The sequence below is a fragment of the Diabrotica virgifera genome, chromosome 2 (assembly GCF_917563875.1).
Source record: "Diabrotica virgifera virgifera chromosome 2, PGI_DIABVI_V3a".
Taxonomy (NCBI): Eukaryota; Metazoa; Arthropoda; class Insecta; order Coleoptera; family Chrysomelidae; genus Diabrotica; species Diabrotica virgifera.
The window spans coordinates 20,147,935-20,174,106 of NC_065444.1; the positions used below are offsets into that span (position 1 = coordinate 20,147,935).

Genomic DNA, 26,172 nt, shown 5'->3' on the forward strand with positions numbered 1-26,172 from the left:
TGTGACGGATATTCTTGAGTTGGGGTTGATTTCATGTAATCGAATGAACTAGCTTTCATTAAGTCCTCCTAGAAACGCAACTCTAAAGTCTTCTACTTTAAAATGTATAATATATGTCTGAATTTCCAATATAAATGAGTCAGATTAAATAAATTATTAGAAGAATATTTTACTTAGCAACAACATTTTTGCTTAATTTAGTAGTATTTTGTATTTTGACAACGACACCCCATTTGGGCGTCGAAACGTTAATAAAATTATTCTTTTCAATTTAATTGTGACTTATTTCCCATCTAAATAGTTAATCATAAAAATGTCACAAGGAAATAGCTTCAGAACAACATCTCAATTATTAATTCTGATTGCATACTATATAAATTATTGTAATCACTGAATACATAGTTGCATTAATTAAATTATTGAATAATTTAAGCAATTATGCAAGTAACGATTGTCCAAGAATATTCAAAAACTAAACGAAATATGCCATCTCTATTTTGCTGGTAAAATTGATACTCGATGACGTCGGCGACTAATACAATGATTGCTAATGTTTACGTCTAGTAGATTATTGAATTTTAAAATATGTGAGAAGCGCGCAGTGTTGTCATTTATAGGGTGTATATGTAATCAAAAACTAAACAGTCTGTATCTATACTTACTAGTATCTGGTGTAATGGGACCTGTGGCTGTGGGCCTCGCGGGCCCGAGACTGCTGAGCGAGGAGGAGGAGGAAACGGAGCCTGAGAGAGCCGAGACTGCTCTCGGGCCCCCGCTGGCCCCACCGAGGATTGAAGAGCCACCGCCACCGCTCCCTGAGGAGGACACGCACTGCGACTGTCTCCACGCGGCCCGGATGGCCTGCCGCGCCGACCTGTCTGGAAAGGCCCCCTCTAAATACCAACAACACCCCCACACATCGATAAACTAACTACTTAGGCTACGTGACAATGTGTTATATAGATTTCAGTAAATAACCCACTCAATAAGCAATTTTTCTAATCGATTGGCAATCATAGATCATAACAATAAAATTTCAAATTCTTTATATAGACACCTTTCAATTTTAGTGTGACCTTAATAAATTCTTACTAATCTAAAAATATGGCTTAGACAGGTAATCAAGCAATATAACATAAAACTTTCGGATATAATGCCGATTTTCCACTAAATAGACAGTTGAGTTTGACTTGTTTGTGTTTTCTAGATACAAAACTGAACTAAATCCAAATCTCTTATTTCCATCAAGGTGGCTACATTTTGTTGGATTTTTTTTGTTTTCGGTCTTTTTCAAACAGGTTTGTATGTTCCCGGATAGATAGATAGGCTCAATGAAGTGGATTTTGTCCTATTCCACTGCGACCTTTTTAGATCTATAGTCACCTTCTAGTCCTAGATCACCTGCTCTGGGTTGTAATTTTTTAAAAAATCGAATAACTTTGAGACAGAACCCTCCATGTAGCTCTTTACCAGTGGCTTTTCATCGGCCAATGGCTGCCACATATTTGCCAGTCTGTCACACATTTGTCAGGCTGTCACATTGACATAATGTGCTCTGTTGCTTCTTCTAGAGTACAGAATTTGTATAGGTCATTACCTGCCAATCCCATAAGCTGCAACTGCGGATTCAGCTTACAGTGCTGTGTTAGTATACCTACCTATTGCCTTTTTTCCTGTCTTTGCTTTTTAGGTCTGTTTTAAATTTTGGCAATATTCTGTAACGAACTTTTGCACTGTTACTAAATATTTCAGCCTCATAAAAATGACGATGCAGAGTTCAAATCCGCAGTTAGAGTATATGGATAACTGACTCCCCTATATGAAATAAATCCGGCAGCGAGACAGGGAAACGTACTATAAATCATGCTATTCAACCTAGTCTTTGAAGCAGTCGACAGAAAAATTAACGTAACCAGCCATAAAAATTCCAAATCAGTACAAATTACTGCATTTGCCGAAAAATAGGGCTTAAGCGCCCACTATACTACTCGCGAAGTTGATCGAAGTTCAGCGAGCACGAGAGTGTAGAGAGGTACTTCATGCGACTTCGCTTAGCCTCGGGCTACTTCCATTCTGTGTCCATTCTAGTTTCTCCCCGCACGAATGTGTTCCTCGAAGTTGAGCGAGTGTGTAGAGATGCCCTTCGGACAACTTTTCCTTAGTACTTCGTCGAGTAACTTCGCGAGAGTGTCGAGCTCGCTTTAAAATAAGTGAAACAAAAACCAAGTACAAGACCTTCTTCTTCTTCAGGTGCCATCTCTGCTACGAAGGTTGGTAATCATCATAGCAATTTTAATTTTTGAAGCAGTAACTCTAAATAGTTATTTTGAGCTGCATCCAAACCATTCTCTCAGGTTCTTCAGCCATGAAATTCGTCTTCTTCCGATGCTTCTTCTGCCATTTATCTTTCCTGGATAAAAAACCAGGTTTCAAAACCTGGATAGTAACAAAAATATGAAGCGCAACTCGAGACATTCGAGAGAAAGTGTACGGTCCGTTGCAAGAGGAAGAGGGCACATGGGGAAGCAGGAAAAATGACGAGATTAATGAATAGAAGGAAAGAAATGATATTCGAGACAATTGGATGTCGTGGAAGATGGCCTGAAATTCATGAGTGTATGGCAATGGAGGAGATGGGTATAAGAGAAATCTGAATGAAGTCGGAATCAGGAATCATAACATGTTTCCTAAAAATGTATACACGAGACTATTTTATGAAGACTTACGCCCTGTGGCATACAATGCAGACAGCCAAAAGATATGTAAAGCAATGGATACAAGTGAATAAGTTCCTGTTAAGTCAGACCAATGCTTTATCTCCGAATATACATATTATATTTTAATTTTTGCATATTTTAGTCAAATGTCGAATAAGTAGTTCTTAAATATGAACTTGTTATGTGTATTAACATTTACAAATTTTATATGAAGTTCTCATATTTATGAAAGACTCTAAATTTCATAGTCATTAGTTTTAGTTTTGGAAAAATGGGAATGTAGTTTGATTTTTATACTATTTGTCTCTTAACGATGACTTGAGGGTTTTTGTATTTGCTGTTATGGTCTCTATATTGTTATTTAAATATTTCTGACGCAATCCTGATAAATAAAATAATGAAATTTATTTTGTATACAATATTAGTTGTAAAAAAGTAATATAAACTATGTGTATCTATAAATATATTAGTTTTTTTTTAATATTACCTTTGAAATCTATATTGTCTTGTCAGGTCACCTTAACTATAGTACGTTTTCTACTTTTACTAAAGACACAACTACCATGACCAAAATCGGTAGGTGGTGGTGGTACTGGTGGTATGGGTGTGACATGGACTATTGGGTTTGTGGAAAAACATTTTCGGTTATAACATGTACTTCTAAAACAAAAACAAACAATAAACCTAAGACAAACATTAAACATAAAACAAATAGCAAAGAAAAAATAAATGAAAATGAAACAAAATAAATGAGTGAAAGAAAATCAAAAGTAACTGTGGACATTTGGTACATGGTATTTATAATATAATATTTTGTATCTGATAATATGTGGGTGTTGTATAATTATATATTATTACAGACAACATGTAAAGCCATCTAAAACATCAATATGTGTTACTTTCCGTACCAAAAATTCGATCAGAGATAATCATGGTGGATTATTACACATGTAGGTGACTAACTTTAAAAATAAATATGTTAAAATTATTTTTAAACGTTAATTAATTCAAAACTCAAAGGAATTGAACATTATTTTTTTTTTACAAATTACTGTATGTTATTCATACAGAAGACAGCGAAACTGACCGACATATATATCAGGGATGAAATATTGATACATACTCTAATACATCAAGAATATCATATAGACGTGGAGGCTGGTGTGGGATTGCATCTCTCTTTCTCTCTCTCTCTCTCTCTTTCCCTCTCTCTCCTAGAGACCTACAGCCTAAGCTAGTAGTATGGAGCTACAGCCTTAGTCGGACCCTGGTCTCCCCAGTGTCTGCCTTCAAGCATCCCTTGCCTTGGCTGTTCTCCTCCAGTTATTCACCCTTCATTTCTCTTTAGCATTGGTTTACCATAGTTCCACTCACCATAGTTCCACTATGTGTTCCACTAGACTGAATTATCTCAGAGAACGGAACAAGGTTAAGCTTTCCGGGGTACCAGGGCATTAAAGGCAACGAAAAAGCAAATCACATTGCTAAAATAGAATCTGATCAAACCGCTGTGACTCTGAGAGTACCAAAGGCTGCAGTACGTAGAGCTCTTTAGGATTTGATCTTAGAAAGTCATGTGCGATATTGGAACAGAATAAAACACATGGAAAAATCTTCATTTATGTACCATATACAAAAAGTACAGAGCAACTGCTCCATATGGGCAGACACAAACCGAGAATAGTAACATGAATGTTGACCATGCACCAGTAAAGAAATTCCTGAACAAAATAAGCATTTATAATAGAGACCTTAACTGCAGACTTTGCGATAAGGAACACGGATCTGTAAAACATGTATTATGCGATTGCGAGATTTTTTTTTGGTATCACTCTAATTTCTGATACAGTTTATTCGATCTCGAGGTTATGTATAAGCAGTGCTGTTTTTGTAACAATAAAGGTTCCGGTACGCAATGTTTCAGGGGTTCTGAGGAGGATTCATAAAGGGGGTCTGCCCCCGGGAAAACTTTTTAAATTTAGCCTCAATAAGGGCGTTTTAAAGCTATTTGGGAGCAAGGAAGAAATTCAGGAATTTGTTTATAATTTTGTTGTTTTTTTTATTTTTTGTTCCAAGATGTGCCGGTACGGCGTACCGTCACAAAAACAGCACTGTGTATAAGCGATTATATAAAGTTTTTTTGTAGTTTTTCTTATTGTTTTTCAAATTATTTTTTATACATATTTTCTTGTCTGCTAGTTTTTAATTTATAAAAAAAAATAATCCACCCCATGTGGGGCGCCAATTGTCTAACACTGGGACTGGTTGGGAAGCCAATTGTATATAGTGTAATATTAATTAATCTCAGGGATTTTACAAGATAATTACAATGGCTGATAAATATGTGTATTGGTTCCAGTGTTTCAAGGTTAACTAACTAATACTGTATTTGTATTTTATTTACATCTGCAAATACCTATTAAAAATATAAACACAAACCTAGGACCACACATACTAGGGACTGGCATATCAACCATTTGACATTCTATGAAATCCTGGCGATATTAAATCGTCGTATACTACCATAGGCGTCACCGTGGGGATTCAGTTTGTTACAAGATGCATTAAAAATGAGCTATCCTTTAGATTATCCATATTAGATTGTTAAATTACCAAATATTTTGAAAACGCTTTTGTATTTTAACATATTTATTTAACAGACTAGCAATGCACTCTACGTGTGTAAGAGGGAGACAACTACACATTACCTGAGTGATGATGCTTCGGTGTAGGCCAGATTTGCAGAAGATACTTGAGGACACTGATTGGTTGCTGGTAATCGATATCGTGCGATTTGGTGGCAGTCGTTGGGGTTATAGAATCACTGGTTTGCAACATTAGTGGGGGAGCTAGGGCAGTTGCTAAATTTTGGGCAGACATTTTGTTACGATCCGACGCAGATACGACTAAAGCTAGGTGATCCATAAGGAATATTAAAGTAGCCTGAAAAAGATTACAGATGTTACTTAACCAAAAGAATACAAATAAGTGGTTTTTATAATAAAATTAGTTAAACTTGGCATCATTAAAAATATCTTTTCAAAGATTATTCCCTTTTTCTTACCTATTTCCTATTTTTTTGTGAGCTGCAGTGGTTTATAAACTATTTCGAATTTATACCTCTCAAAATTAAAGGAACTATAAATAAAAAAGGAAATAAAATAAAACAAAATAATAATAATAATGTATGTAGATAAGGACACACCCTTAAACTTGATAAAAATAATAAACTTAAAGATAAAACCCATAACTAAATTAAAATTCATGGTGACGTTTCAATTATTACTTTAATCATCGTCAGAATAATAAGCTTCTTGAGCGGATGCTTTTAAATAATTTTAAAGGAACAAACATAATTAATGAAAACGTAAAATTGACATTGACAATCATTGGGTTAAGTTAATAATTTCAAACACGCCATGTCTTGTTGCGTGTTTAAGGGTGGCTTCAAAAGAAATATGGATAATGCCTCCTTGATGCTGAGTTCTGTTGGAGAACTTGCATGACCAATGATTGAGAAGTCCTTACGACTAATAGGGTGGTTAGAATCAGTCATATGTTGGAATACTGCTGAATTTGGAACTGTTCTTGATCGTCTTCCTAAGTGAGGAGTGATATCTAAGTGTTCGCAACATCTGACATTAAAGTGACGTCGAGTCTTCCCGACGTACGTAGCTGCACAGCTACTACATTTGAATTGGTATATAATGTCAGATGCGAGATCACTAGGAATCATGTCTTTCACATGGAAACGAGATCCTATCCTTTCCAAAGTCGTGAAAGCAAATCTTAATTCTATAGAGGGAAATGCTTTTTTAATTATTCTACGGATGTTGCGTCGGATTTGTAAGCTGTGGTAACCAGTATATGGAAGTTTGATATAGATCTTTTCTTTGATTTCTTCTACTTTGTTGTTTGGTTGGAATTTGTTATTGAAAAAACGTCTGATGTATCTTTCTAAGAAGTTCAACGAAAAACCATTTTAACTTAAGATCATCTTTATGTTTTCTAATTCTTCATGTAGGAATTGCCAGGTTGAACAGATAGTGAAAGCGCGGTGAACAAGTATATTGATTAAACTTGTTTTGTATTTGTTGGGAATGAAGCTATCTGCGTTTATATACAGGCCGGTGAAGGTTGGTTTTCTGTATATTGAAGTGGAAAAACCTGAAGGTGATCTGAATATGTTAATTCCTAAGAAGGGCAGATTTCCATTGATTTCAATTTCACTAGTAAATTTCATATTGTGGTGTTTCTGGTTGAGATAATCTAAAAAATGTTGAATGTGATCGGTATGTTTGAAGATGAGAAAAATATCATCCACGTATCGTTTATAAAGAAGTGGCTTAAAATCAATTGGACAGTCAGCTAACCATGTTTTCTCATGGTGACATAGAAAAGTGTTCGCGAAAACTGGTCCTAAAGGAGAGCCCATTGCAACGCCATCTATTTGTCTATACACTTTTCCGTCAAAACTGAATAGACATTCTTTGGCAGCTAATGTCAGTAGATCTTTAAATTTTGACTGCTTCATTCCTAAAAAGCTTGAATTGGAACTTGGAAAAAGTGAATTTATTATTATGTTGATAGTTTCATCTAAGGGAACGTTTGTAAACAGACTGATTCTAACCACCCTATTAGTCGTAAGGACTTCTCAATCATTGGTCATGCAAGTTCTCCAACAGAACTCAGCATCAAGGAGGCATTATCCATATTTCTTTTGAAGCCACCCTTAAACACGCAACAAGACATGGCGTGTTTGAAATTATTAACTTAACCCAATGATTGTCAATGTCAATTTTACGTTTTCATTAATTATGTTTGTTCCTTTAAAATTATTTAAAAGCATCCGCTCAAGAAGCTTATTATTCTGACGATGATTAAAGTAATAATTGAAACGTCACCATGAATTCTAATTTAGTTATGGGTTTTATCTTTAAGTTTAATAATAATAATTTGAAACATATTTAAAAAATAATCAAATAATATCAAAACTAACAAAAATGATAAATTTTAAAAATTATAGAACAGAATAAAAGAATTTAGTAAATTAAAAAAACTGCTGGCAAGTATAATAAAATTGTGTTATTTTTCATTATTCTTCTTCTATTAGTGTCTATTCGATTCGAATATTGGCGATCATTCTGGCTATAATTATTTTATCAACTGATGCTTTAAATAGATTAGTTGTTGTTGTGGAGAACCATTTCCTCAGGTTCTTTAACCACGATACTCTTCTTCTCCCAATTCCTCGATTTCCGAATACTTTACCTTGAAGGATTGCCTTCAGTAATCTGTATTTAGTGCCGTTTCTCATTATGTGTCTGAGATATTTTAACTTTCTCCTTTTAATGGTATACATCATCTCTCTTTCTTTGCCCACTCTTCGTAATACGGTCTCGATGGTTATCTTGTCCGTCCATGATATCCTTAGGATTCGCCTGTATAGGCACATCTCGAACATCATTTTTATAATTAATATGGTACTAAATAAGCTGTAAATGGACAGACTGCATGTCATTTACTGCAATACCAACTTCTGATTCGTCCAAGGCTGCTCTAAAAATGTTTTCAGAGTATAAATGCTGGTGACAGTATGCAACTCTGCCTAACTCCTTTTCCGACTGTGATGATCCTGGACAGTTCATTTGCAAATCACGCTGTTGCTTTTTGTTAGAGATATAAGTTTGAGATCAGTCTTGCATCCTTACCAACGAGTCCCGATGTTTTTAGGATATCGATTAGTTCCATCGATTCCTATGTGGTACTTTGTCAAATGCCTTTTCGAAACCAATGAAACATTTACACTCATCGCAGTTGACATCCCTGGCTCTCTGTATTAGAACTTGCAAAACGAAAAGGTGGGAGCGTAGACCTGAATAATATTTATATTTACAGGCTTCATTGTTAACTGTCCCAGCATTATTGTATCCGACATCGCACGAAATTTTATACGGAGTTACCGAAGGATTTAGACCTACGTGTAAACCGAATAAACTTAAGAAAACTACACAAGAAATAGTTTGATGAGATCTCAGCGGAGAATAGCGCAACTCTTAAAAATAATAATTCAAATGGTCCAGATCTTCTAGGTGTGTTATATAAATATAATATATAATCGTATTAAGAAGATACATCAGCTCGTCATCAATATTAATTCGAGAGATAGAAGCCGCACCGTTTTTCGAAAGTTCTGCGAACCTTTGACAGCAATGCATCGGCAGTACGTGACACTATCAAAGACGAAGGCAAATATTGCGATAATAATATACTCATAGACGCGCCAAAAGTTACCAAATCAGTCAGTTAAGTTCGATTTCTTGTTACAGATAATCAATTTTAGTAATTTCAATGTGACACAAAACCTAGGCATGGGATAAAAAAGTTTATTTGAGTTGTATTTCTTAGTTCTTCTTAATGGTACGTTTCTTAATGGCTCGTTTTTGTAATACTTTATTTAATTATAGAGTAATTTCCACATACTATCTAACATATTTCTCAAATTGGGCTCTGTACCGGCATTCTTTATTATATTTCGTAAATGTGTGCCAAATATCTCGACAAAATATTCAAAATTAAAGCCGCAATCTTGGAACGCGTTTTCCGTTTTGATGACAAGCTGATGTAGTCTCTTAAGTCTAAATATCTAATAAATGCGTTCCACTAAAACTATCTACTTAATTGTATAATATATAAATGTAGACTTACCCTATTAATCCTAGGTAAACAATCCAAAATGGAGAACATTAATTTAGCATTTCCCTCTGGATCATCGGGCAGGCAAACACCAAGCGCATCTACCATCATCTGATAGAGGCATTTCGTGAATAAGGGTTCTGGAAGTTCTCTGAGGTAATCTTTCAAAACTCCTGTAATAACGTTAATGTCCGGCACGTTGTCCGGACTTAGATCCACGGATCTACTGTTCCTTTCGAAGGCTTCTCTGAGAATGCGCTTCTTGGTCGCGGAGCCACACAATCGATACAAACCTAAAGAGGTATTTTATTAGTAAGTAAATAACCCAGCAAACAGACCGACGTGTTAATTACGTGAATTTTGGGTACATTTGTCACCAATATACGTAAATTGCTTACGTGAATTTCACGTGAAAATTTGGTTGAAATGTCACATTGAAAATACGTCTTTAAATTACGTGAATAACTCGTCTTCAATAGACGTGTTATTTACCTTAAATAGCAATAAAATCTTTCGGGAAATTCACGTTGCAAATACGTGTTGATTAACGTATCTTTTAGGGAATGTATATATTAGTATTCACGTGAAAGATACGTCCTCGGTTCACGTAAATAATTCGACCTTAATTAACTTAAGAATCACGTAATTATTATCCTCATAATATGATATAAACAAAACAAGCATATAAAGTATTAACAATGTATTTATTTAGTAGAATTTAGAGACTTTAAAACATTTGTCATGTATAATTATTATGCAAGATAATGAACCAAAAATGGTACCGACCTAAAGACACACTAAAAAATTTGCCAACACAAAACACAACACAGGTCACTTTTTATTTCGAGGAGGACACTTCGACATTTTCTTGTTTTTTTCTAATTGCATCATGGCACTTCAACCCTCGAGCAGTGAGGTAAACGTTAATACGAAAGACATTATTATAAATAAACCCGCCTAAATAAAACGAGGGAAATAAAGCTCTTCACGTTTCACTTTTTGTTGTGAGAAGCCACAGCCAGAGAAGCTGATATTAGAGGTAATGATCATCGATTATAAAAATCGATTATTTTTAAATTACAGTTAAACTATTCTACTTAATTTAAATTAGTATTACGAATTTTCTTTTTGTTTTTAAATTTCTTCTACTATTAACTAATTGGTCTTACTAAAAATCTATTTCAATACCAGAATAATATAAAAAAATAATCCTATCGAAACGTATCTATTATTCGATAAATCGATTAATTTATTTTTCGAACTTTCGAACCAACTATGTTAGTCACGTGATGGTATTTAAAGGAGAAAGGCTTGGTAGTACTTCATCACCGCGCGCGATTTGAAAATAAGACTCATCATTTTAGCTCCTGTGATATTTTTAAAGAAAAAAATAGCTTTAAATCAAGGTTGGATTGAAATAGTTATGCTAAATGATCTTAAAAGCGAAATCATAAACTTTTTGTTTAAATATTGGTATTATTTACATTACTTTTACGTGAAATACATCTAATTTTTCGACGTCCATAAAATACAATGAGTAAAATTCAAGCGATACCTATTTAACCAACATCCTTGTAAAATTTTGTTTCCAAAATATTTCTCAAAATTTAACCAAAGGAAGTTATTTCTGTTTCGTGATTATTACGTGAAATAAACGTACCTTTGCGATGTAACCAAAATTCACAAATATTATAAAAAACATGTACTATATTCGTCATTATGATTTTATATTATTCTAATGTCAAACATGTATAAAGAAAGCACTAATATATAGATGAATGATTTGGCACTGAAATACGTTTTTTTCCCGTCATAAATCACCGAGTTACGTATTCGTTGAAATTTGCCGTAAATTTAACGTAATTATCACGTAATTGGGATCAAGTCTGTTTGCTGGGAAACCTGATAAATATCTGATAAAACTTTATTGTATCAGGTGCTTTATGATATTTGATGGATCATTAAAAATTACCATTTTACATAAAAATCTATAAATAAAAAAGGTAGTAAATAAGAGCCAAATATCTACAGAGGTATTATTACCGTAACTAACACATTCTTCCTCTTTGAGTGCCTCTCCTATCGGAGATTGGATATCATTAGGGCGATTCTAATTTTATTTACTGCTGTTTTGAACAATTCGTTAGTGGTACAGCCAAACCACTCTCTCAAATTTCTCATCCAGGACATTCTTCTACGGCCTGGATTTCTTCGTCCTTGGATTTTTCCTTGCACATTAAGTTTTCCTTGCACACTAACACATTAAGTTGACTGTAAAGGAAGAATATTAAAAGAAGTTATATGTGAAGAATATCATCCCAGTGAATTAGAGGCACAAGTAGATTTAGGGCAGGTAGATCCATAATGGATAAAATCAGAAACGCAAGAATATTGGAGATAATGGATGTAAAGCATACAATAATTGACGACATAAAAACAAAGCAACTAAGATGGTTTGGCCACGTACAACGTGTGGAAAACGACAGATTACCCAATGGGCGCCAAAAGGACGGCGAAAAAGAGGTAGACCTGGGAGAAGTTGGATAGAAGGAATTCATAGGGAAATTAGAGAAAGAGGCTTGAACGAAGACATGTGTTACGATAGAGAACAATGGCGATTGGGAATCGGAAGACGTTGTAGAACGTTATGAACCGATTATATGTATGTATAGATCCATAATAGATAACATTTTATGGATAACCCAAGTAATAGAAAGAAGGCTGTCAAGAGCCCAAGACTTGCATTTACTTATGGTAGATCTAACGAAGGCATGACACGGTACCCAATAATAGACTATGGGAAGTACTAGAAAAAAACCAGCATAAATATATCTACAGTCTAATACATAAGTATTGTACAGGCGCTAAAAGTAGAAACTCGACATCTAACATTAAAACTGGAAAGACAATATCAAAAGGTTTTCTGGCCACTAAAGGACTAAGACAAGGACGCTATGTATCGTCGTTATTTTTCAATACTAATCTACCCTTCTTCTTCTTCTTCTACGGCACTACAACCCAAATTGAGCCTTGGCCTCCTTTATTTTTGCCTCCACCCTTGCTTGTCTGTGGCTGTTCTTCTCCATACAGGGACTCCTAAAAGGGCTTGTGCTTCGCTGTTTACTGTGTCTTTCCAGCGCTTTCTTGACTTTCCAACTGGTCTCTTTACCTGCATTCTAGCATTCAGTGCTCTTTTTGGAAGCCTATCGTATCACATGTCCGGCCCATTGCAATCTTTGTATTCTAATGAAGTCTGACAGCTACTGTCTAATCTACACGCTGCACATTAATTGCACAAGACAAGGAAGATCTTGAATATTTGGCAAGGAAATTAATAGGGAAATATAGAAAATGGATCTGGAGCTAAATACCAAAAAAAAAACACAAATATCTATGCGTACGAAGGGAAGGAACGGATAACCTGAACCTGGAACAGGAAACAATTGCACGCTGCAATGAATATGTATATCAGGGTATACAACTAGCAAGTAGAGGAGGAAAAGAAGAATATTAAAGAAAGGATAGTGAGAACAGGGATATATATATTTAGGACAAAAAATAATACTAAATAGGGAAATTCAAACGGAAGAAATAAAAAGAAAAAGAAAGTTAGCATGGGCAGCATTCGGTAAACTGAACTATATACTCAGAAATCAGCAAATTCAACTGCATCTTAGATCTAAAGTTTTTGATGCATGCATTATTTCGATATTAACATATGGGGCACAAACATGGACAATCTCAAAAAAGAATATGAATATACTCAAAAACACTCAACACGCGATGGAAAGAGCAGTGCTTGGCATATCACATAAGGACAGGAAAACAAACACATGGATAAGACAGAAAGCCAAAGTCATCGATGTGGTACAAAAATCATTAAATTTGAAATGGGAATACGCTGGACATGTAGCTAGGAGCGATCTAAACAAATGGCACAGAACAATTCTAACCTGGAGACCATACGAACACAAAAGACCCAGAGGCAGACCTCCTATGAGATGGACAGAATTGGCTACAAGTAGCGTACAACAAAAAACAATGGAAAGGAAGACTTAAAGAAGCTTATGTTCAGATGTGGACGTGAATGGTTAGACTAAGAAGAAGAAGAAGTAGAGGGAAGACAGGCGATAGAGGTCCTGCATTCGGTATTGTGGCAAACAAATATAAGAACATAAAATAAAAAACGGATTTACAATAAACTATTAAAACCAGTATGTATTGGCCTATCGAGGCCAGTAACCTATGGAGTTGAAGTCTGGGAATAAACCAAAAAGTATAACGCTATTTTATCACTTAGTAATGTTAAGAGCTAAGTTAATCGAGACCTACCTCTGGAGCTGAAAATAAAAGCCTTAAGATGCTACGTGTTCTCGACTTTGTTGTATGGAATGGAAAGCTGGACGTGAAAAGTAGACAACATAAAAAAGTTGGAAGCATTTGAGATGTGGTGCTACAGAAGGATTTTGAAAATATCATGGATCCAACGAGTTACGAATGCAGAAGCGTTAAGAAGGCTACAAAAGGATGGCGAGGTGATAAAGAACATCAAAACAAGAAAGCTGGAAAATTTGGGCTACATCACTAGAGGTGCGAAATATGAGATATTAAGGCTTATAATGCAGGGCATAATTAAGGGGAAAAGATCAATAGGTGGAAGAAGAATTTCCTGGCTGAAAAACTTAAGAGAGTGGTTTAGTTGCAGGTCAGTAGACTTTTCAGAGCTGCCGCCAATAAGATACGGATAGCTGAGATGATAGCCAACTTCCGTTAGGAGAAGGAACTACAAGAAGAAGTGCTAAGAAACTAAGAATTGCTCAACGTAAGATGGAAAGGTCGGTGTGCCATTGCGGGACCATGTCCTCCTCCTCCTAAGTGCCTTCTCTATTGAGATTGACGATCAATATGGCAAATTTCTCTCTGTTCTGGGCTTGATGGATTAAGTCATTCCCTGTTGTGTGGATCCAATCTCTCTGATGTTTCGGAGCCAGGATTTCTTCTTTCTTCCTATACCCCTTTTACCTTCGACTTTGCCTTCTAATATTACCTGAAGCTGCTGAAATTCCCTATGGCGCATTATGTGTCCTAGATATGACGTCGTTCTAATTTTGATTGTATTGACCAGATGAGGACGTGTGTTCATTATTTCCAGTACTTCTTCGTTTGTAGTTTTGCTGGTCCAGCTTATTCTTAGCATTCGGCAGTACATCCACATTTCGAATGAATTCAGTTTGTTGACGTCATACTGTTTTAATGTCCAGGTCTCACAGCCATATAGTAATAGAGACCACACATAACACTTAAGTGTTCTCAATCTTAGTGTGACTGATAGTTTGGGGTTACAGAGCATTTTACGCATGTTCATGAAGCCAGATCTTGCTATTTCAATGCGTCTTCTAATTTCTTTTGAGTGGTCTAGCTGATTGTTTAGCTCTCTGCCCAGGTATATGAAGCTCTTGGAACTCTGAAGGGTGATACCATTGATTTGTGTGTTCGGTGTAATTTGTTCATGGGGGTTCTTGTGGAATACCATGATTTTGGTTTTGGAAAGATTAATATCCAAGCCCAGTCTGTGACTTTCTTCTGATAGTATGTTCATCAATATTTTTAGTTGGTTTTCTGTTTCCGCTAATACTATGGTGTCATCGGCATATCTTACATTGTTAATGATAATTCCATTGACTCTGGCACCTTCAGGGCGATCTTCGAGAGAAGCTGTGATGATATGTTCGGCATAGACGTTAAATAGTAGAGGGGACAGAATGCACCCTTGACGCACTCCTCGTTCTATGTTTACATAAATGGTATTTCCGTTGTCTGTTCGAACACATCCTGTGTGGTTCCAGTATGTATTGCTTATTATAGCTATGTCGTGTCCTCCGTGCAGCCCTACTTCTTTTAGCACCTCAATCAATTTTTCGTGTCTAATGCGGTCGCAGGCCTTTCTATAATCGACAAAGCACACATACATCTGTTTTTGAACCTCGAGATACCTTTCTGCCATTAGTGTCAATCCCATAATTGCTTCTCTGGTGCCTGTACCCTTCCTAAAACCATATTGAGAACGACTCAGGTATTCTTCACACGTATTGTGAATGCGGTTATAAATGTAACGGGGCCACGTAACAAACGAAGAACTGCGATTGAGAATAGGAGTTACAGATGTTGTATCTCAGGTGGCTAAACTTAGAACTGGGCCGGTCATGTAGCCCTTCTGGCAGATGGGAGATGCACAAAAAGGTTTGCTCGTGTGGAGACCAAGAGCCGATAAAAGAAGTAGAGGAAGACCACCCACGCGATGGACGTATGATGTAAAAAGACTGACCACAAATTGGAATCAAAGCGCCCAGGACAGAAGACAATGGACGGAAATAGGGGAGGCCTATATCTAGCAGTGGATGCAAAGGGCTGATTGATGATGACAACGCTATCCATTGAGATGGATTTTTGGAGGAGGTCATCAAGAAAATCTATACTAGAACCAGCGACATTAGACAACCAATGGGAATAGAAAGAACAAGTAGACGACAGCGAAAGACAACAGTTAGTATCGTACGGGTACGTAAGATGAATAGGGAAAAGAAGAATCCCCAAAAAGAGTTAGAATGGACCCCCACAGAAATACATTCTGTTTTCTGCTGTTATATATATTTTAGTTGATTTATTATCTATACTTTGACTTCTTATTTACCATTTTATATGAACTAAACTTATTGTGCTACATTAAATTTGCAACTTACCAATAATATCTAGTCCTCTCCGTTCAACTTCTTCAACACACCTTCTTATTATAATAGGAATATTGTGTTGACTACTGGCTACTAACCCTGTCGCTACTCCTCCAGGTACTCCACCAGTCTTACTTTCTCGATTTACCTAAACAAATTTGAAAATATCAATCGATAAAATTGGGTCTAGGACGTTTCATCGCCGCCGTTTCGATGCCGCCAGTTCGATGCCGATGCCGGCCGATTCATCGCCAGTCAATTAATCGCTATCTGATATATTTCCGAATTTTCGACAGTTACAATTATTAGTTATTTTTAGTATTAATTAGGAATTCTAGGAAATGCGAGATATGACGGCGATTAAATGGACTGGTGATGAACCGGCGGCATCGAAACGTCCCATTCCGATAAAATTTGTTGAAAAGAATTCAATACTTAAAATAAAGATACATGAAGTAACGAGTAACTTTTTTTTAATTCCTAATTTGGTTATATTAGGTTGTTGATTATGTACTGTAGAAAGGAACTACAACGTTAACGGGATTTTATTGTTTCATGTGGTCAATGGCCCTCTAAATATAAAAAAAACCGCGAAGTGCTACCATTTAAAGGGTGAGAAAGGGGTGAATTAGTCCCTGGGCACAGGGTATATTAGGGTGAGTTCTATGCACTTCTGGTACCAAAACGTCTGCAGAAAAATTGTTCCAGATTAAATTTACTATCGAAATATCACCTTTTAAAGTCAAAAATATATTTTTTTACAAAGGTATATTAAAAAAAAAGCAAAAAAAAACACGAAAAAAAGTAATTTTGTTTTTTGCCCCATAAATTTTTTCCACGGGATTATAGGTACAGGTATTGCTTCACAGAAAAAAACTTCCTTCATTCCTCTTTAAAATAATGTTTAGTAGAAATCTGTAGGATGTATAGTTTCTGAAATATGATTTTTCAAATTTCGCCGCTCACAGCATTTTTGGGCCATTTTCCCCATAATTTGGCAAACATTGTACTGTAACTTTTTTCTACGCATTCTCAGCTATATACAATGGTAAATTTAATAGAAAGAGAAGTCAATTACCATTATATAAGGTCCATTATATAAGGTTGTACTACTATTTTTTAAAAAGTTATGGTTTTTAAAAATTTTATACTTTTAACGATTTTTTATTTTTTTTTACGATTATTTTTATATTTCTCATTATAACTTTTTTCTTCTACATTTACAAATTTTTTTATACATTGCTGAATACAAAAGAAACCTTATTTTCTTTACTTTAAAATGGTGTACCTGTTGTAAAAAAATTCTATGGCTATTTTTATACATGATATCCGTAGGATAACCAAGACTATCCGTAATTTGATAAACATTTAATTTTTTCACTTTGAAAATTTTTATTTACCTATAATCAAGTATATTAAAATGGGAAATAAACCACAATTTTACCTAAAAATGATTTTATTAATGTTTCGACGCCCAAGTCGGGTGTCGTTGTCAAAATACAAAATAATACTAAATAAAATAAAAATGTTGTTGCTTAGTAAAAAATTCTTCTAATAATTTATTTAATCTGATTCATTTATATCGGCAATTCAGACACGTATTATACATTTTAAAGTAGACGACTTTAAAATGATATTGCCAATATTGATGAGTTGCGTTCCTGGGAGACTTTACTTATCAATATTGGCAATATCATTTTAAAGTCGTCTACTTTAAAATGTATAATACGTGTCTGAATTGCCGATATAAATGAATCAGATTAAATAAATTATTAGAAGAATTTTTTACTAAGCAACAACATTTTTATTTTATTTAGTATTATTTTGTATTTTGACAACGACACCCGACTTGGGCGTCGAAACGTTAATAAAATAATTTTTAGGTAAAATTGTGGTTTATTTCCCATTTGAATATACTTGATTATAAAAAATGCCACAAGAAAATATCTTCAGAACAACATTTTATTTACCTATTAGAACATAATTTTTAATTCCAAATAACCTTTTCCATATTGTGAAATATAAAGGCACTCTACTCTTGAGCGAAATTCATATTTTTAACATATTATACCTCGTATACTATTTATAGAATTTGATATCTGATGAGTGCATCTTAGGTTTTAGGCTATGCACAGCATTTTATGAAGAATAACTATTTTTCATAAAATTAATAATAAAAATGTTTTCCATAATATGGTTCCAACTTGTGTGACATATTGCATGTGTGTATGTCACATTTTGATAAAGCATATGTTGTTTAAAAATAGTTCTAGAATTTTTTACAATACATGATTTCAAAGTAAGGAAAATAAGCTTTCTTTTGTATTTAGCAATGTATACACCAAAATGTACAAGAAAAAAAGTTATAATGAGAAATTTAAAAATAATCTTTAAACATATCAAAAATCGTTAAAAGTATAAAACTTTAAAAAACTATATCTTGCTTAAAAATAGTCATAAAACCTTCTATAATAGGCCATTCTAAAGATAATTGACTTCACTTCCTACTGAATGTTCTATTGCATGTACCTAAAACGGCGTAGAAAAAAGTTAAAGAACAATGTTTGCGAAATAATAGGATAAATTTTAATTTCCTGATCTGGTTGTTTCTAATCAAGAATAATAGTCTCCACAGAAATAGTGTACACTCTAGACTAGTGTACAAAATTTCGAAGTTATAAATTTTATTACAAAATACAAATTCAGTATTTAATAATACTTACCACAGTTTCTAAATCCACACCAAAAAGCGGTGTGGTCCTAGATAAAGTTAATGTAGAAAGAGGTCTTCTTCGGTATAGATTTTGGGAATCAGTATGTCTCAGTCTCAAATATAGTGTGCCTAAAAAGTTTATAGAAGAGCATTAGTGATCCAATTACAAAAATATACTCAACTAAAAATTGTTTAAAGTTGATGCAATAGTTGATGACCATACGGGTCCGTTTTATGGCATTTTCCATAACTCTTGCCAGAACTTCGGGCGACATGCATGCCTGGCGAATATTGCCCTCAAGACCTTCAAGAGTCTGAGGCTTGTTGCCTTAAACTCATAACTTAAAAAAACGCCATAAAAAGAAGGTTGCAGTCCAGATCGCCCGGTTAAATCGGGTGATCTGGCTGGCCAGTGCAAATCACCATACCGCAAGATTAAGCGACCTGGAAATTCTTCCTTTATAATATCGGTCGTGGCTCGAGCAGTGTATTTAGAAAAATATTTAAATAAATATAATAATACAAAACTGTTTTATTCACCTCTCGGTTCAATTTTAAGTGCTAACTGGTGTATAGGACCGGACTTGAGCAGAGTGGGCAAATAAACGGAACCTTTGTAGCACAACTTGTGCCTGTACTGAGGATCCCAGGAGTATATCAACAAATCCAGCTCCCTATTGTTAACTAAGTCAAGCTCAAAGCTCTCATCCCAGTCGAAAACCAGGTCTCCTGTTCTTACCTGAAAATTTAGTTATGTATGATATGATTAAAAATTCAAGATTTTTAACCCGGGAGCAGTCGCGTCGTTAGAAAAAATCTAACACTTTATTCTTTTCCTTGATAACTTGACGAAAAATTTTGCAACATAACTTTCCACTCGTAAGTGCCTCGAGCCTCGAGGAAGATTGTAGTAATGTAGTAATTTAATTAAAAAAAAATTCAATTTCTTTTTATTTCTTTATGTGGAATTTATGGCTTTGGTGAGAGCCAATTAGTTTTAAAATTGTTAGAAATAGATATTTTTAACATAACAAGTAAATAAAAATATTCTAAAATAGAAATTTGTTCTCAATTCATATTGCTATATTCAATGTAATCGCAAGGCTGCTTACGTGACAGAAGTGAGCGCAACTTCTCCCGGGTTAAAATAGATAAAGAAATATAAAGATCTAACAATAAAACACTGAAAACGTTTGTTTTCTATACTTCCACAAAATTTGTTATAACTATGTCTGTGACTACAGCTGTTTCGGCAGAGTGCCTTTCTCAAGTGATTTCGTTTACTATGTGTTTGCATTTTTAAAGTCTTTAACTGAAGAGGTTGAGGAGTGGGGAGCTGTTTGTCTCGAGTTGGTCATTCAGAATTATATCTGTATTTTTTAATTTATTAATTTCTATAGATTTTAATAAAGATAGCTTAAGGCCTTTATTTTGAATATGCAAAATTTGAAACTCTTCATTAAAAGAATTATTATGATCTAGAAGGTGAAGGGCGTATGTAGAAGTGTCTGTTTTTCTATTGTTGAAAGCCCTTTTATGTTCTGCTATCCGTTTGTCAAAGGTTCTGCCAGTTTGACCGATGTAAGTTTTCGGACAGTCACCACAAGTTAGTTTGTAGACACTGTGTAGTTATTTTCTCTTTCGGCTCTTATTGTTCTTAATATATTTGCTTAAGTTGTTGTTAGTTCTGAAAGCTGGTGTTATTCCTACTAACTACTAACTAACTTCAGAACTAACAACAATTTAAGCAAATATATTAAGAACAATAAGAGCCGAAAGAGAAAACAACTACAGAGTGGTGGATTCAAACTAAGTTGGGGTGACTGTCCGAAAACTTACATCGGTCAAACTGGCAGAACCTTTGACAAACGGATAGCAGAACACAACAGGGCTTTCAACAATAGAAAAACAGACACTTCTACATACGCACTTCACCTTCTAGATCATAATCATTCTTTTAATGAACAGTTTCAAATTTTGCATATTCAAAATAAAGGCCTTAAGCTATCTTTATTAGAATCTATGGAAATTTATAAATTAAAAAATACAGATATAATTCTGAATGACCAACTCGAGACAAACAGCTCCCCACTCCTCAACCTCTTCAGTTAAAGACTTTAAAAAGGCAAACACATAGTAAACGAAATCACTTGGGAAAGGCACTCTGCCGAAACAGCTGTAGTCACATAGTTATAATAAATTTTGTGGAAGTATAGAAAACAAACCTTTTCAGTGTTTTATTGTTAGATAAAATAAACTTCCATCAAGTAACGTCGAATCCATCAATTAAATATGAAGATAACAAAATTTTCATAAAACTGCTGATTGTAGTAAATACTGATAAAAAAGAATATTAATAAGGGGTACACTTCTTACGTACGGCTCTCACTCCCTCTAAGGGGAAAATTCACTCATCCAGATACCTACGGCGTCAAAAGGATTGAGCTCTGGTGGGACTCTTTTCGTGTTATCGAGTCCTAGGTGACTTGGTGTGCTGCTGGAGTATCTCCCAAAAATTTTCGTATACACCTGGCCGTCGATAGTTGTACAGTTTTCTGCATTGTCTTGTAGAGATGTTCATTCAGATCCAGGTTTATTATGTTTTCTAGGAGGTTCTTCGGAATGATTTTAGTAGTAGAGACTATTATAGGTATTGTCTGGGTACTTTGCATTCTCCTTTTCCATGGTCTTCGTATCTGAATTTCTAGATCTCTGTAGTTGGCCATCTTTTCAGTGTATTTAGAACAGTGGCGTAGCGTAAGTGTCGGCTGCCCGGGGCGGAAGACAATTTTGCCACCCTCTTATTTATTTATTTTAATTTAATATATACTATACATTACATATATTAATTATAGAGAACTTTTCGGCGAGAACAGTCATCATTATTTTGCATTATACAGATTAGATTTTAAATAAAAAAGTTTATTTATGTTTTACAATCATGTATTTTAATACAGATCACGTATTTAATAACGAAATAAAATCCATTTTTAATGTTATGTTTTTATTTTTATTGAAAAGTAATATGAGTATTTGTTAGAATTAAAAACAAAACTTCCGTCTTCAATCAAAAATTTATACGTCTACTTTTTTTAAGAGCAAAGTTTTTTTATTGCACCGTCAATGTCTATCGCATCACACACCTCTTGCTCAATAGACGAAATAGCCAAATTAGTTAGTCTTAGAGTATCTACTCATTGTCGATCTTAAATAATTTTTAATCAAAAAACTTAAAACAATTGAAAATGGTTATTCATTTTTAACATTTAACAACTGTGAAAAATATTCGGAACATTATTAAAATGTTGGGCAGAGTATCTTCCAGCTTGGATTTAACAATAAATTTAAATAACTCAAGTTAGTCTGCAATAATCAATTTATTTTCGTTGCTAGTAGCAGCAACGAAAGTCCGCAGTCGAAGTCTTTCCAGCTTGAAATCCTGCTCGTAAATTTCGTCAGATGCATAGTCTAGATTACATTCAGTGTTGTCTGGATCTAATAATATAGCCGGCGTTAGATAAGCAAACTTATCCGTTAAATTCTGTAGCTGTTGAAAACGCCCACGAATTTCTACATTCTCTATCTCTATCTAACTCTATCTAACGAAGAAAACAGCTTTCGTCTCAACTCATTTTCACAAGACAGGTTAGCATTTCTAGTTTCGTCGTTAACAATATTCTTTCTTGTTATGCGCCTCCGAGGTTTTATGGAAATTCCAAGTTCTTCACACATATTTTTTGCATAACCTACAGCGCCATTTGCCCATTCCTCTCTTTTTTCTGTTAATATCATCTGCAAAGCATTTACTTTCTGAGCGCACAATCTTATGTCAAGTCCCTTTGTTTGTAAATATTTTTCTGCATCATTCACTTCATGTAGCACCGGTTGCCACAGGCCCAAAAAACAAAGAAAGGAAAATGACTGCATCGAAACCAGTAAATCACCTGCATATGTCCTAGTGTTTAAGCTTTCACCTACCTCTGTCAGTTTTTCCAAAGTGACGAGAATGTCTTTGTAATGATGCCACGTCACATTTACGGCATCGCTTCTTGCACTCCACCGGGTGTCTTTAACCCTTTTTAAGCTTTTACCTGTAGCTGCTATCAGAACTTCCCAACGATGTGTCGATGAGGAAAAAAAGAATAGCAACGTTCTAAAGTTCCGAAAAAAGTTACCTCAACCCACCACCTCAACTAAGGCAGCGTGTAAACAAACTAGGTTTAACGAATGATTTGAGCAAGGTACGAATTCAGCTTTAGGGTTTATTTCTTGAATTCTTTGCTGAACTCCTAAATACTTTCCAGCCATAACAGAAATGCTTGGTCTCTACAGTTGCTTATATCTAGGCCATCCAGCTTGAATCTTGTCCAAAATCATCTTTGAAATTTCTTGAGCAGTTTTGTCTTTAGTTTCAATGAAATTTATAAAATATTCCATTACTTTTACTTCCTGATTTTTAATTACTACGTATCATAATACCTGACTTGTTTGATCTTTATGAGAAAGATCTGGAGTGCTGTCGAATCTAATTGAATAATACTTAGCCTTTTTTATTTGTCCGATGATATGTTGGCGAACATTATTTCCCAAAATGGCAGTTCGTTTTGTATTTGTGGTGACATATAAGTGATTGAAGTTTTGCCACACATTTTAGACCTTACAAGATGTTCACGAAGTACAGGATCGTATTTTGCAATTAAATTAACCAATTCTATAAAGTTTCCTCTATTGGTACTGTGTCGTTTTCTATATGCCACGTAAAGCCAAATTTTGTTTGGCAAGGAATCTTATACTATCAAACATTCCACCAAGTATCAAATCCATTATAATTTATTGTTAAATTTTGCCGCCCCCTAAAAAGTGCCGCCCAGGCGGGCCGCCCCTGCTGCCCCCACTACGCTACGCGACTGATTTAGAACGTAGGTTATTGTTGTTAGGTATCGCCACATCAATGAGTGTTGTTTGTCTCGTTAATTTATTAACTAATACGAGATCTGGTCTATTATGTGCCACTGTTTGGACTGTGAACACAGTGCGGTCCCAGTATAGCTTGTAGTTGTCATTCTCAAGCATACTCTCCGGAACGTATTGATAGTATGGGAGATGGTTTGTTTGGAGAAGTCCCAGTTTGATGACTATCTCTTGATGAATGGTGGACGATGAATCTTTCCTACTAAGGGTCTGGAGGGTTACACTTCTTAATGGTATTTATTAATAATACAGTATTTCAGTGACTTCTACTTATTAAAGTATCTTGCCCAAATTTTAGGCGTGGGTAACTGTAATGACAATTTGTCGATATCGTTCTCGATCTTGCGCGGCATGTAATAATTCATCTGCTGATAAGGCAGTTCTTTGATGCATGTTTCGGAGCCATGAATATTTCTTCTTAGCAGTGGTCCTTCAGTGACCAGTGAATGCAATGCAGTGTCTAGGTGCCCAGGACACTGAGCCATATCTCTTTCTTCAATCCTGACCCCCCGGAGGGAGTGTAGTGGTCGACGTGATGTCGTGTATTGTCCGTCTCCAAAGATCTCTGGTCATTTTTTTTTAATTCGTGCATTGGTCTTTTGCATATTCTTGTAATTTGATCGATCCATCTTGTTGGGGATCTTCCTCGTGATCTTCGGCCTTCCACCTTTCCTTGTATAATAAGTCTTTCCATGTTTTCTGTGTTTGCTCTCATAACATGTCCAAAGTATTTTAATTGTTGGAGATGGACTTTACTGGAGAGTCGCTGGCTAACTTTTAGCTCTCTTAAAATTGAATTATTTTTTCTATGGTCGGTCCAAGGAATTCGTAGCATTCGTCTCCAACAGAACATTTCAGTGGCGTCTATCTTTCTTCTTTCCGAATTTCTCAGAGTCCAAAATTCACATCCGTAGGTCAGTATTGGGAATATTAAGCAGTTAATCAACCTCATCTTTAACGCTCTTGAAATTTGACAGTCCTTTCATATTGTGGCCATTTTTGCTGTGGCGGCTTTTGCTAGATCACATCTACGTTTTATTTCTTCCTGTAGTGACCCTGTGTTTGTGATTAATGATCCCAGATATAAATATGAGCTCACAAACTCAAACCGATCAATTGTGGTTATGTGTGGATGATTGTTATGTAGTCTATCCACTATCATGATCCTTGTCTTTGATATGTTTAATTGCAGACCAAATATTTGACTTTCATTTTCAACCAGTCGTATAAGATCAATCAGCTCTGCTTGACCATTTGCAAGAAGGGCTGTGTTATCTGCGAAACGTAGGTTGTTTATTTTATGACCATTTATTGAGATGCCTTTTTCCCATCCTTCAAGTGCTCTTCTCATAATATGCTCTCCATATATATTGAATAATTGTGGCGATAGTATACATCCCTGTCTGACACCCCGTTCTGGATGAAATTCGTTTGAAAGTGTGTCAAGCACTTTAACTGATCCAGTAGTGTGTTCGTATAGTTCAGTTATAAGCGAAATAAGGTGTTGGGGTACGCCTACTTCTTTTAGTATTCACCAGAAGTGTCTCCACTTGACCCTGTCGAAGGTAATAGGTCGATAGGTAATTCAAGGACTAATTATTTTACCTTTGAATATAAACTTACCACTGTTCTAGCTTTATGTACACGATCACATTCTAGGACGCAGTAAAGATCACGTACAGCTGTTGGACCTAGAATACGAATACCATTTATATTAGATATAAAATAATAAATTCAAAATAAATATATTCAAAGACTGATTGAACCTTTACCTGTAATAGCTGCAGGTGCTCCTCCACTAGGAGTAACGGGAGTAGTTGCAGCTGACGTTCCAGTAGAGGGTCTTAAACCTCTGCCAGCAAGTAAATGAACCCAGAGCATACCGCTGATAGGTTCATCGGAAGGAAGTCCTCCAGGACCTGCTGCTAGTTGTGAGAGACCTTAAAGCAAAATGATCTCTGATTAGTAATTGTTTATCAAGCTTCTTGCTATATAGTCCAGAAAGCCACTGCGTATCCGCTAGGAAAAATATTCTAATTCGGATTTTTTGCACAATCTTACTCAAAGAGGACCCCTTTTAACAAATTTGCATGTTGCCAGGACCAAAAGTTGGTCAAACATTTTTTAAACGTTTTTTTTTTGTTTTTTTCCTAGAATAATTTTTTTTGGACGGAACAAATTTTTTTTAGATTTTTTGGATTATTTCAAACAGAAATAGTCTTTAGTGACTTTTCTCTAAAGTTGATAGTTTTTGACATATAAGCTATTAAAAATTGAAAAACTGCGAAATCGGCCATTTTTAACCCTAAAAAACTATGTGAAAAACTGAAAATTTGAATGTTTCCAA

At 35.0% G+C, this 26,172-nt stretch overlaps 1 protein-coding gene across 1 annotated transcript in view; it reads right to left on the minus strand.

Annotated features, from left to right (window-relative positions):
* The window catches only part of LOC126880626 (rho GTPase-activating protein 100F), a 262,842-nt gene that overhangs the window by 13,608 nt on the left and 223,062 nt on the right, over window positions 1–26,172 (minus strand). The window contains exons 14-21 of the mRNA XM_050644637.1: window positions 25,598–25,765; window positions 25,449–25,516; window positions 19,395–19,593; window positions 18,865–18,983; window positions 16,154–16,289; window positions 9,426–9,706; window positions 5,426–5,660; window positions 663–874 (exon numbers count right to left, since the gene is read on the minus strand). Of these exons, the coding sequence (XP_050500594.1) occupies window positions 663–874; window positions 5,426–5,660; window positions 9,426–9,706; window positions 16,154–16,289; window positions 18,865–18,983; window positions 19,395–19,593; window positions 25,449–25,516; window positions 25,598–25,765 (1,418 nt within the window). The remainder of the gene's footprint in view (window positions 1–662; window positions 875–5,425; window positions 5,661–9,425; window positions 9,707–16,153; window positions 16,290–18,864; window positions 18,984–19,394; window positions 19,594–25,448; window positions 25,517–25,597; window positions 25,766–26,172) is intronic.